Genomic DNA, 13,180 nt, shown 5'->3' on the forward strand with positions numbered 1-13,180 from the left:
GATTTTAGGGCCCTGTGCAAAATGGGCAATATGACCTCCTAAAACCATTATAGTAAATTTAGGTTTTAGCCATAAAAAAAACTTTCACTTTTGGAAAAAGCCAAATTTTTTCAAAAAGACAGAAAAACCTCTCAACTTTCAAATCAAAGACATAAATATAAATGATTACTTAGAAATCCAAAAATAAATAAGGGCAATTTTGTCCATTTTGACTTCTTTTAAAAAATTTCTCTCCCTTTTGCTTTTTCCAAAGTCTCCCAACAATTAAATCCTCGTATTGTATGCACATTTCCACATATTAAAGTTCAAATACACTTTAACGAATGAATTGTGGAAAACAAGTTTTAATCTTAAAGACTAAGAAAAGAATCTTTATAAATATTATATGGACCTATATCAAGCCAGAACACATCCATATCAATGATCAAAACAAATGATACTAATCGAGTGTTTGTTGGAATCTTTCGAGACTTTGGGGTGCTATCAATTTGTCTTTGAATTCAAGTCTTTATAGTATCCTTGTACGTGAGTCTTTCCCCGACCCTTCTTACGTTTGGCCAAAAATAAAATAAAATATAAACAAATAATGAAAAAAATAATATAACACCACGATCTGTTCTTGATATTATGTACAGTGTTAATACTTTTTTCAAACTTGTCAGTAGCTATAAAGCAAAATAAATGTAAATCCAGTAAAAAGCCTTGTTTGTTTTCCCTTATTATTGGATTTTATTTTGTTTTTTAAAAGCCTTGTAATATTATATATATTATTTGTATCAGTACATTGATGGTACATTGTGGTATGAAAACATTATATTATTTGTAATACATGGGTGTGGTGGGCCTTGAATTAGTACTATATAAATTGAAGATAGGTTCCCATAACTTCTCAAAAAATCATCCACAGACGAACAATAATCACAGCACAACAAACCCCAACCATGGTTGCTCATAGCTCTACCCCGATCATCTCATCCTTCTCCTTCCTCGCGATCATCGCTTCTCTTCTCACAGTCGCGGTCTTGCCTGCAACAGTCTCAGCTGTGCCACTCTCCACCAGCTCACGGTGGATCGTCGACGAGAGCGGGCAGCGCGTGAAGCTGGCCTGCGTGAACTGGGTGTCGCATCTCGAACCCGTCGTCGCCGAAGGCCTGAGCAAGCAGCCGGTGGACGCCATCTCCAAACGCATCGCGTCGTTGGGCTTCAACTGCGTCAGGCTGACGTGGCCAACCTTCTTGGCAACCAATGATACGCTGGCATCTGTCACTGTTCGACAGTCGTTTCAGAGCCTCGGCCTCAGCGAATCCATTGCTGGTCTCCAGTCCAACAATCCCTCCATCATCGATCTCACCCTCATACAAGCTTACCAGGTACGTTCGTGCCCCTGATTTTCTCGGGAAACAAACAGAACAAAGGAAAAGAAAGTGTAGACTTTTTAGAATGCCGGAAGGAATCTTCATTTGCATTTCTCTTCATTTTTTTATTTTATTTTCTTAATTCTGCGTGGGCCCCACAAACAGGAGCTTTTCTCCAAGTTAAGTTATACGGCTTACTTATCGATTAGTTTAATTAGGATAGCCTTAAATGAAGAGCTACAAGATCAACGGCTTACACCGTTTACACACCAATCTCTTTTTCCAAGTGTCTAGTCTCAACTCCATCGTTCAATTATTATGCTAGAAAATAATATATTTTTTGTCAGTGACGGGAATAACAAAGAGTAATTCTTTAATTAAAAAAGAAAATCAACTAAGGTTCATCAGTTAATTACACAGTAACCACCGGCCTTAATTGTATCTTATAAGCCAGCCACCATTATAGTTGCCCTTTCACATCAGTTTTTCTGCTTTCACACACCAATAGAATTTTAGGGGGTCCACCTAACAATTACACATCAATTGTTAGAGCCTGCTAAATCCGTCCACCATGCAAAAAAATAAAGAACAAAAAATGCTTTCACACGACAGTTTTAGATATTTTTTTTTCCCCATACAAGTGATATGAGAATGGAAAATTCAAACACACAGACTTTAGGTACAGGTAACTGCCCGTAACCATTTGAGCGGCAAGCCCTTTCCGACAGTTTAAATTTTTTTCAGTAGCTTCTTATCAGCTTAGAAATGATTAACAGGCTTTTTAAGAATGATACTATATTGCTATATAAAGAAAGAATGATGTTTTATTATTGTGGGGTTTATTAAGTTAAAGCAAAGGATAATGAGTGACTATTATTTATTTATTTTCACTTGTAGGCGGTGGTATCTAGCCTTGGGAAGAACAATGTGATGGTTATACTGGACAATCAAGTAAGCAAGCCTGGTTGGTGCTGCAGCAGCTCTGATGGCAATGGTTTCTTTGGCGACCAGTACTTCAATCCTGACATTTGGATCAAGGGCCTTACTCGGATGGCCACATTGTTCAAAGGCGTGGCCAATGTGGTGGGCATGAGCTTGAGGAACGAGCTGAGAGGCCCCAAACAGAATGTTGACGATTGGTACAAGTAAGTGCCATTTCATTCCAAGTTGTAAATGCATCCAACCCAATAAAACGTGTAGAGGGCTTGATGGGTGGGCTAAGCTAAATACAGGGTTTAATAGCATAAATGGGCATAGTCTCAGGCCCAGTTAGATGGGAACCCACCATGAATGCCAGTTGGCCAGAGCAATGTGCCTGCTTCCTGCACCAAGTTCAAATCTCCCTCTCCTTAGATTAGATTAGTTTAGATTAGTTTTAGACTATGACTTGTATCAACAAATAGAAAAATTAAAGGTAAATTAATTAATTATAGTATTCGTTGTGAACTATGTGTGGTAGGTACATGCAAAGAGGAGCTGAGGCAGTGCACTCAGCAAACCCAGATGTGCTTGTGATTCTCTCTGGCCTGAGTTATGACAAAGACTTATCTTTCCTTGCCGACCGGCCAGTGAGCCTCACATTTTCTGGGAAAACAGTATATGAGGTGCATTGGTATGGGTTTTCAGATGGGCAGGCATGGAAGAGTGGCAACCCTAACCAAGTGTGTGGGTCAGTTGTAAATAACATGAAGAGACAATCAGGGTTTTTGCTGGAAAAAGGGTTCCCATTGTTTGTGAGCGAGTTTGGGGTGGACCAGAGGGGCACCAATGTGAATGACAATAGGTACCTAAACTGCTTCATGGCTACTGCAGCTGAACTTGATGTGGATTTTGCTCTCTGGACTTTGGATGGGAGTTATTATTTGAAGGATGGGGTCCTCGGAATGAATGAGTATTATGGAGTCTTGAACTGGGATTGGAGTGATGTCAGGAATTCAAGCTTATCTCAGAGACTCTCTGTTCTTCAATCTCCTTTCCAAGGTATAGCGTGCTTCGATTTCTTTGTTGTGATTTCAAACGGTTCATCAACGGTCAGAAATCCCACATGCCCACATATGGCACAGCTCTTTCTTTGTTTTATTGAAGAGATTCAAATCATATACTTCATATAATTTTTTTTTTCAGGCTGTAAGATTAATAATGTGTTTGTTGTTTGCAGGTCCAGGCTTATCTCAATCCAGGCTGCATAAAATTATTTTCCATCCAGCGACGGGCCTCTGCCTCCTAAAAGTTGGATGGCTTGGGCCATTGAAGTTAGGTTCATGCTCTCAATCTGGAGCCTGGAGCTATTCATCCAAGAAGATCCTAACTCTTAAAGGAACGTATTTCTGCATACAAGTTGATGAACTGGAGAAGCCAGCACAAGTTGGGATTATTTGCACGACCCCTAATTCACAATGGGATACCATTTCAGATTCTGGGTTGCATCTTTCATCTAAGACATTGGATGGTACTGATGTTTGCCTAGATGTAGACTCCAGCAACACCATTGTCACAAGTTCCTGCAAATGCTTAGGCAGAGATAGTTCGTGCGACCCCGAAAGCCAGTGGTTCAAACTTGTCGATAGCACAATAACTTCGACGTCTTCAAGCCCCATATTCTAGATCAACTCAGTAGCAGATATGCTTGGGATGAAGATCACGACTAACTATTTAGTGAAGCAAAGAAAGGGACTGGTGCGCTCAAGAAAGAAAAATTTAGGGCCTTAATATGTCCATACATGTCAAAAGCCGCATGTATTTGTATAGAAATAAAGTATTTGTTCAACCTGGGCTGTTGTGTAAAATTATGTAGTTTTATTAGACCATGTAAAAATTGATAAATGCAAACCTAATATTATTTGGTAGAAAAGGAAATTAATGTAATTCTAAAGTCAGGGCTCACACACTACATATCAAAGAAAGAAAGATCATGTCTGCATGTCTCCAATTCATGTCACCTGTTGTGTATTGTGTTTCCTAGGATGAGAAATTAATGAATAAAAGCTTAATAAGTTATTAATTAAGCCAGTCTGCCATGGTTGCATTATTAATATTTGAGTTTAGTACAGCTAGGATATTAAACACAACAAAGAAATCTTGTAGTAACCATGGATTCATGGTCCTACCTACCCTGAGGACCTTTACCATATCAATTTTATTCCTGGACCTTGCCAGTTGCCAAAAAAGGCTGCTCTGCTCCATTATCCATTAGACAGTACTAGTGAGCAACCTAGGCTTGAGAGTCACAAGCAACCCATTCTGCATGTAAAGTGTGGTGGTCAATTTTGGAACAACATTATGACCTTCAACAACCTTAACCTCATACCTCAATAGGATAGCAGCAGCCACCATCTTCATCTGCATGTAAGCAAACTTCTTCCCCACACACAACCTTGGACCCCCGTTAAACACGGGGTATTTGAATTGATTCTCACTCACAAACACCCCATCTTTAATCCATCTTTCAGGCCTAAACTCCAAGCAATCTTGTCCCCATATCGACTCAATTCGGGCCATTGAGAACATGGAGTAGAGAACCCCACCTCCCTTTTTCACCACGGTACCATCAGGGAACACATCATCTTCCACAACCTCTTTGATGTCAATTGGCACTGCTGGGTAGAGCCTCAGCGATTCTGACAATGCTGCTTGTAGATACACCATGTTCTTTAGTTCTTCCACTGTAAAAATTGCATCATGATCAGCTGGTTCTTTAATATTACTGCATTGGCGCCGCTGGCCTAAAATTTCATTCATCTCTTTGAGGATTTTTTTTCCACTTCTGGGGTTTTTTGCACTAACCAAAAAAACCATGCCAATGCAACAGAGCTTGTGTCCCTCCCAGCTAAAATAAAACTTATGCAGAAATCTACCAGAAACTTATTCGAAAAGCGCTTTTGGGTGCCTTGTCCTTCCAGGTTTTGATGAGTGTATTCCATGAGCCTTGACAAGAGATCAGAACGATCATTTAACCCGCCAAGCCTAACCAATTCATTCCTTCTCTCTGTCACTGCCTTGTCAGCAAACTCATGCACAATTCGAACTGATTCTTTGAGCCTCTTCTCGTATCCCATTTCGAAACGCTTCATGGGCTTCCACACAAAAGGCGGCAACATGAATCTGAAGAGAGTCAATTCGGTAGCTTCTTCAAAGGCTTTGGCAAAGGGAATTTGGGGAAAGTCAAGAGCCAAGCACCCTGGATCAACACCAAGAGCTGCAGTGCAAATGTTGTCAAAAGTAAACCGAAGAAGCACTTCTTGGAGATCAATAACACTGTTTCTAGAATTCACCACGTCGTCCATCAACTTCAACAGCTTTTCGTGCACCAAAACCTGCATGGACAAAAAAGAGTGCTCCACAAACCGGCTCGAATGCATCTCTGTAGTTGCTACTCTTCTCTGCTCCTTCCACATTTGATCGTCTGCATTGAAAATGCCATCCCCAAGCAAATCATGGAACCTCTCCCTGTAGCGTTGGCCTTTTGGGAAGTTGTTGAACCTTGTTTTGAGCATGTACTCAAGTTTGGACGGATCAATGGTTATGATCCCATGTGCCCCACCAAACCACATTCCTCTGAAGTAGAAAGTGCCCCCTGCTCTGATCAGAGCCACGGTTGCCCAATCATACATGCTGTTTACATTGAGAAAAACTGAAGGCATAATCCCCAGGACTGGCCATAGCATTGGGCCCTTGTTGGTGAATCTCTCAAGCAAGCAGCTAATTATGAACAGAACCAACAAGGCAATAGCCACATCCCAGAAACCGACCAAGTTCAGAATTGCAGAGAAAGAAAGCAAGTTCGTCATTATTTGTATGAGTACTTTGATTATTAGCAGAGTTAAATAGTGAAGGATGAGAAGAGTATCAGAAATGAAGTTTCAATGGTCGTCAGCTTCATTGATATGAAAAAGGAACAAATTTAATTAATGATGCCACCTGCTTTTTTGACTCACATGCAGATTAAATCAGCTGTTTTCTTGGCAAAGAAACATTGGGCGTTCTGAGGTTAGTTGTTTATATAAACTACAATTATAAACACTAACATGTTCATGAAGGGACTTCATAAATTAGCAGGGGATAAAGTGGGGTTAGAAGTTGAGGTATTAAAAGAGATGAGTTGGATAGAAATGAAGGCGAACTAACCATATGTTTTAAATGTACAGTATTCAAAATCCTCTGCTTTACCAACTACTCTTGGAATCATCTCACCAGGATTTTTTGTTTTTGGTCAACAATACCAACATGCCCACGCCAGTCTTTGAATCCTCTCATGTCCTTTCCCCAGCCAATTGATAATCTTTTTTTTTTTTTTTTTTTTTTGGGTTTTTGTTTTGGTTTTCTCTGGCTGAGTTCTCAACTTTATCTGCTCCAGCCTCCATTGATTTCTAAGGCATTAACCTTAAAAATATAAACCCTACTAGGATTGTTCCCAAAACGGCTTTATCTCAAAGACCCAATCTAACAAAATCTCTCAGATTAATAAGTGACGGATAAAATAAAGGGTCGTAAATTTGATATACATTGTTGACCTATTTTCTTAATAGCTTATGTTTTTTAGATGAGTAGCTGTCTAACAAAGGACTTTGGACATGCATAGAATTTTTGTCCCTGCACTGCTGGTACTTCAAGTTCAACCTGAGAATGGCATATCATTATAGTTGGAAACGAATAAAATGTGCTAACTAAACATAAAGATGAGAAAACCCCTGCTCTTGATTTCGATTATTTAAGCCATTCAGCTGCTTTTTCATATCCCAATCAGCTGCTTTTTCAATCCTTAGATTGGACCTGTTTGCTTTCCCAACACTAGGGTTTAGATTTTTGAATTGCCATGGGATGTCACCGTGTGGCACACACATAAGAAATCAATTGAATTAAGACTAAAGATACTAACAATTATTGACGTAAGAAATTGTCATATATATCGTGTGTTACGTCAGTTGATAATTAAAAGTTAGGATAATAATTGATGACTCTAGTATTATTGTTGAATTGATATTTTATTTTTGTTACTTTTTTCTATTCTTCATTGTTTTTCTTCTGGAATAAAATATGTACCCTAACTCAAATACCAATTTTCAAAGCACTAAGGACTAGAGAGACACCGCTCATCTTTTGTAGAATTTTCCTAATGCAAAAAGTGCCCACCAAAAGCGTTTATCTCAAATCAAAGACTGAAAATCTGGCAAAATCTCTTTAGATTAGTAATTAATGGGAAAAAGGGCATCCAGCATTGGATATCTGGACTCTTTTATTGGTCACTAAGTTCAACTACAAAGTAACTGAGGTTAAAAGACAAGCCAAATAAAGGCGTATACTTAAAGCTGAAAAAGCAATATCTACCAATCGTGCTAGTGAAGTAACTTTGGAGGTGAAACTGTAATTTGGCATATGCATTTTTCACCAACTAATATGGCACTAACTTAATCTGCCTTTGAAGCTCGATAAATTTAAGTCACTTTTTTTTTTTAAGGGTCTTTCCTATTGAGGGAGGTGATGATATATTAAATTCATGAACACTATATCAATGCCAAGACTCGAACTTAGAACCTTGCCTGGAGGAGTAAATCATTTGCATTTAAGTAACCTCTTTTGCTTCACAAATAATTGATCGGGAGTTAGAGCATTCACAATGATGCTCTTTATTTCTTAGCTAAAATTTGGCTAAGAATATAAAAACCTATTTTAGGAGCTCTCTAAAAAATTTCAACTCCAACCATACTCCCTAATTTGGAGAGTCATAAATGTTATAACTCTTTTTTAATTGGTCCATCTCTATTAAAAAATAAAATAAAAAATAGTTAGCATTAAATAAAAGTTTGAAATACTCATTAAATAAAGCAGCATTAAATTATAGGGAGCTACTAGGAGTCATTTCTCTCTCCTCAGATTTAGGAGCTCCTGGAGACTCTCTATTTTAGGAGGTGGATAGGGAGTGTGGTTGGAGTTGCATTTTTACGATTTCTCCCTAAAATTTGTCTAAGGAGATGGTTTAGGAAGCCCATTGTGGATGCTCTTACAATATTTATTAAATTTACAGGGCACACATTGGGCTTGTTTTTCACTCCCTTGGCAGCAAAAAGCTAGAAGGCTGAAGGCCCTTTCTTTCTGGGATGCTGTTTCCAGACACAGCTAATATTTCACTAATCACATTTCTTACTGTTCTGATGATCCACTTTCGGTTGTTTTCTGTAATAAGCGAAGCTCTTGCCTCTTCAAGATTACTAATTAAAAAAAAGTGCAAAAGAGGAAGGCTTTGAATTTGATTCGGGTGTCCAAACAAATCATGAACACAAACTTTTTTCAAAGGGTCTTCACATATGAAAAGAAAAAAAAATACTGTAGGCTTTGTACCACAAACAGTGAGAACTAAATGTTCAGGCAAATTTAAGTAGGTGCATTCTCGTGTTTGCATAAAGCTGAGAAGCTCATAATATTTTACTCATGCGTTGCTTTTCTCTTGGTTCACCATCACTTTGACCATGGATTTGCTTGGAAGTGACACCTTCTTGCCAAATTCCGTATCATCTTTATCACAAGAAGTTCTAATTAAGAAGCTACTCCTTAGCCACGATCCCGATGGCCGTCATCTTGATTCTGAGCTGTTGCTCTGTGCAGTGGAGGACATCATGCTTTGTACTACCACATCCCAAGTAATTGCTCATTTCTAACACATTGTCACTCTCAGTTTTTTTTTTCCTTTCCCTTTCATGTTTCAGCACAAATTAGAAATGATATGATATAGAATGTACTGCATATGTTTCCCCACAAAATCGAAATCATTGGATTTAAGGAGAAGGGTATTGCTGGTTTCACCTTGTAGTATCCTAGTTCATCACTCACACTACATAGCAGGTCATGACTTTTTAATCTGTTATTGTTTTTAATCAACTTGCTTTATCTGTTCTAATCATAATCTAGTTAGCCATTGATCTGCACTGCGCTTGCATTTTAGTGTTCTTTATAATTAAAAAATGTATGAACTGTAGAACACTTGTAATTAACATCATGACCTTCCATCCCAAGCTTTTCATCTCATCAAACACTTACTTTCAGGTTCTTGATGCCACTGAAAAAACTCATGTATGCAAGATGGAATTTGGATCACAAGAGGCTCTCGGACAGACCTTCTGTAAAATTTCGCACGAGGTAATTCAACTTCTATCTCGATCTTTCTCTTATTCATCAGGAGGATGCCAGTTAATTCCATCTATTTGTTAACATGTCAGATACTTTGCAAGTGCTGCGATGAAGGAAGTCTACATGCAAGGACAATGCTTTTGTTTGATTTGCTTGGAAATTACAAGTGGGGTGCAAAAGTGGCATTAGTACTTACATCTTTCGTAGCAAGTTATGGCAAATTTAGGCTCCTAATGCAGCAGTACTCTAGTAGCCCCTTGGCAATATCAGTCGCAATGCTCAAGAAATTGCCTGCTGATTCGAGTCCTTTAAAGCCTCGATTTAAGGCCTTGAGTTTGTTAGTCAATGCAATGGTGGATGTAACCAAGTGTATCATCAAGTTTGAGAAACTGCCGCTTTCACATGTGGAGCTGGATGATGAGACAAAGGCTGTTACAAAGTCTCAAATCTATATAGCTGTTTACTGGATCATTAGAGGCATCTTGATATGCTCTTCTCAAATCACAGATTCAACAGCCATGAAATCTGAGCAGGTTCATGTTCCTTCCCTTTGATCAGCCAATTAAAATATGCTGAACTTCTGATTAAATATTGTTTACAAGATTTACTTTGTTTAACTGCTTGAATTTGTGTTCCAACTTACGTTTATGCTACCTGAAATGCTGATATATACTTAACATCTACCAAATGAATTTGCCTTAAACTGTTATACTGATGAAGGAATTATTTCTAATTGAAGTATTCAGATTCAGCAATAATTGCATCATGGGAGCTCTTAAGTTTGGTGTATCAGCTGCGCAGCATTTACAGTGACCTCAGACAGCAGGTGGAAGTGTGCCATCAACAAACAGGTTACCAGTCATGTTTACATCTGGATTGAGCATACTCTTGCAGCACTTGCCATTTACCATGACATTTTTGGCATAACTTGCAGAGACAAAGCTATATCAGAAGCTGTTGGATATCTTCAAGGAGACCCAAGTGGACAATCAAGAGGTTCTTCGCTTGTTATTTGCCTTGAGGGATGACTTGCCACTCAAGGATTGCTCCTCACAAGCAAAGGCATGTTTAAATATCCTATCCTGATCAGAGGGTATCTTCTAAATATTCCAAGTACTAGATGCCATCAAACATAAAACAATTAAGAAATTGGGATGCAAAAGTACCAATTGTGCTACTTACTCCACTTAGCCATGGTACATCTAATATGATATTAAAAATTAGAACAGCCTAATGTACCATTAGTAAGTATTACCTCGTCTGATCCCCTTATTTTCGGCAGAACTCTATCTAGAGTGCCAAAATTGAAACTAGTTTTCCCTTCTTACAAATGTAAGTTCTACTGGTTTACAGTCTCACTTGGATTTGTTAATAGCTAGGTGTCTCTGATCTGAAGAACAAAGTAGTCATACTCATGATCTCAAAGCCAGAGCTTCTTTCAATAGAGGAATCACTCTTGCTGGTTCAGCAAACACATAATCATCCTCACACAAAAAATGCAGAGGACAGTTATAGAATTGTATGGGTCCCCATTCCAGTTTCCAATCAATGGACTGATGCCGAAGAGACAATTTTTGAATACTTATCAAATTCTTTGCCTTGGTTCTCAGTAAGGCAACCCTGGCTTCTTAACTCAGCAGTGGTGAAATTTATAAAAGAAGCATGGAACTACAAAAACGAGCCAGTTATGGTTGTGTTGGATTCACAGGGGACTGTCACAAACCTAAATGCAATTGACATGCTATTTATCTGGGGTCCCAAGGCATACCCTTTTTCAGCATCAAGAGAAGAAGAACTTTGGCAAGAGCAGAATTGGACACTGCAATTTATAATGGATGAAATTGACCTCTTGCTGACTAAGTGGGTATGAGTCTTAAACTGTGTGCCCTTCCATATACTAATTGGCTTAATCTTTTTTCCTTTTTTGTGTGCTTAAGCTCATAACATTGCATTGATTTCAGGTAGAAGAAGGCAGAAACATTTGCATCTATGGAAGTGACAGCATAGACTGGATGGTAGAATTCACTGCCAAGATGGAGATTATCAAAAGCGCAGGAGTGCAGCTTGAGATGGTGTATGTTGGCAAGAGGAACTCAAGCCAACAAGACATGAGGAACATGTCAGCCACAGTTAGCTATAAAAAACTAAGCAGTGCATTGCCTCCCATGAAAACACATTTCTTCTGGCTTCGTTTGGTATAAGAAGATCAAAACTCCGGCTAGGAAAGCCTGCGAATAGTACTGACAATGTTCTAGATGAGGTGTCAGCACTGCTAGATGCTGATGACAATGACAAGAATTGGGCAGTAATAGGGAGAGGATCTGATTCCATGATGCAGGATATAGTCAGACTTGAAGGGCCAAATCTTATGGAATGCTTAAACAAGTTTCCAAAGTGGGGTGAAAATGTGGGAGAGTTGGGGTTCTTGGGTGCACTTAGACATGCCCTTGAACCATCTGTTCTTCCTGAGCCCTGTGGTCACTTTGAAGTCACTCTCCCTGGTAAAGAACAAGGAGAAGGAGGGTTAGTTTGTGGCCAGTGTAAGCACCCTATGAAGAAGTTTGTTGTCTACAAATGATGTAATTGCTCCAAAATGATGGTTTTCCTGTTTGTCTGTGAATAAATTATACATTAAATTCTCACAGGTTGTGTTGCTAACACATTTGTTCATCCATATATTTGTATTCTCCTATAACAACTACAAAACCAGAATCCAACAGTAAGACTAGGGCACTACATTTGCAACCGCACCTACTGAGAAAGACATATACAAGAGGCTTTGGGCACAACCAGGTCCACATTTTAAAATTTTATCTTTTACTCAAGCAATATCATTCAAAATTTCATGAAAACTGGAGTATGAAGATCAAATTTATGGGTGTGGATATTCTTTTCCAAGTTTTGTATGTTGTGGGCCCAACTTAATGAACCTTGTGCTTTTCTGGGTTGCGGGAGAATGTGGGCCCCCCAAGGAGACTACTCTTTTCCTCTCGCATATAGCCTTTTCTCTGTTTTTATCTTGTCATGCATAGTATATACCCGACGCTTTTACTTTTTGTTTCCTACCAAACCACAAATCATTGCTTTGGAAACTGTAAGCAAGGCACCTGGTCCCTCTTGAGGAGCAGGGCCAAAGTTTTGGAATCTTACACACTTAAAAGAAAAGAAAAAAGTTCAGGCAGCTTCATGAACGCAGGTGTTTTTATTTCAATTCTTGATTTGTTTTCATTTTCTTTTCCTTCCAAGGTTCCATTCGTTCAGTTGGCTACCAACTTATATGCGTTTCTTGGTAAAAAATATCCAATGGTAAAAAATATCCAATATATTATACTTTTGAGTACAAAAGGCACCAAACTATTTCAAAAGTATACTCGTGAAAATTAATCAAGGCCACTCTATTACTCTAATAGAATTATCGACGGTGAAATGCATCATGAAGCCAATGAACTTTCTAATTGATTTTTCTTCTTTCCGTATTCTAAATTCTTTTCTTGGTTGGTTCCTCACTCTCTTAGAGCATCTCCAACTTAACATTTTTAATCAGTAGAAAAAGATGCTCAGACTCATTCCAACCGAAATGTTAAATCCTACGTGAATAACATTCTCTCTCTTGCTGTAATTTTTGTTGTTTCACCTTGTGATGTTATTTTATTATTACTTTTCAATTAATGTGTCTAGATCTTTTTTTTCTTTTTTTGAGAAAG

At 38.5% G+C, this 13,180-nt stretch overlaps 2 protein-coding genes and 1 pseudogene across 2 annotated transcripts; 2 read left to right on the plus strand and 1 right to left on the minus strand.

The window, feature by feature from the left end:
• Positions 1-879: 879 nt before the first annotated feature.
• On the plus strand, positions 880-4,211 carry LOC103321869 (Cellulase (glycosyl hydrolase family 5) protein). The gene is made up of 4 exons (XM_008223720.3): positions 880-1,370; positions 2,253-2,500; positions 2,815-3,335; positions 3,514-4,211. Exons 1-4 carry the CDS (start codon positions 942-944, stop codon positions 3,957-3,959), a joined length of 1,644 nt encoding a protein of 547 aa, XP_008221942.2. The 5' UTR covers positions 880-941; the 3' UTR covers positions 3,960-4,211.
• A 161-nt stretch (positions 4,212-4,372) lies between these two features.
• LOC103321926 (cytochrome P450 86B1 pseudogene) lies at positions 4,373-6,236 on the minus strand (annotated as a pseudogene).
• A 2,313-nt stretch (positions 6,237-8,549) lies between these two features.
• LOC103321927 (protein SIEVE ELEMENT OCCLUSION C) lies at positions 8,550-12,134 on the plus strand. The gene is given in 8 exon segments (XM_089046341.1): positions 8,550-8,989; positions 9,393-9,485; positions 9,566-10,009; positions 10,216-10,327; positions 10,411-10,538; positions 10,852-11,340; positions 11,438-11,669; positions 11,672-12,134. Coding segments are annotated over 8 exon segments (2,052 nt in total). The 5' UTR covers positions 8,550-8,818; the 3' UTR covers positions 12,055-12,134.
• The last annotated feature ends 1,046 nt before the right edge of the window (positions 12,135-13,180 follow it).

Source organism: Prunus mume, linkage group LG2, assembly GCF_029339155.1.
Source record: "Prunus mume cultivar Tortuosa linkage group LG2, ASM2933915v1, whole genome shotgun sequence".
Lineage (NCBI taxonomy): Eukaryota > Viridiplantae > Streptophyta > Magnoliopsida > Rosales > Rosaceae > Prunus > Prunus mume.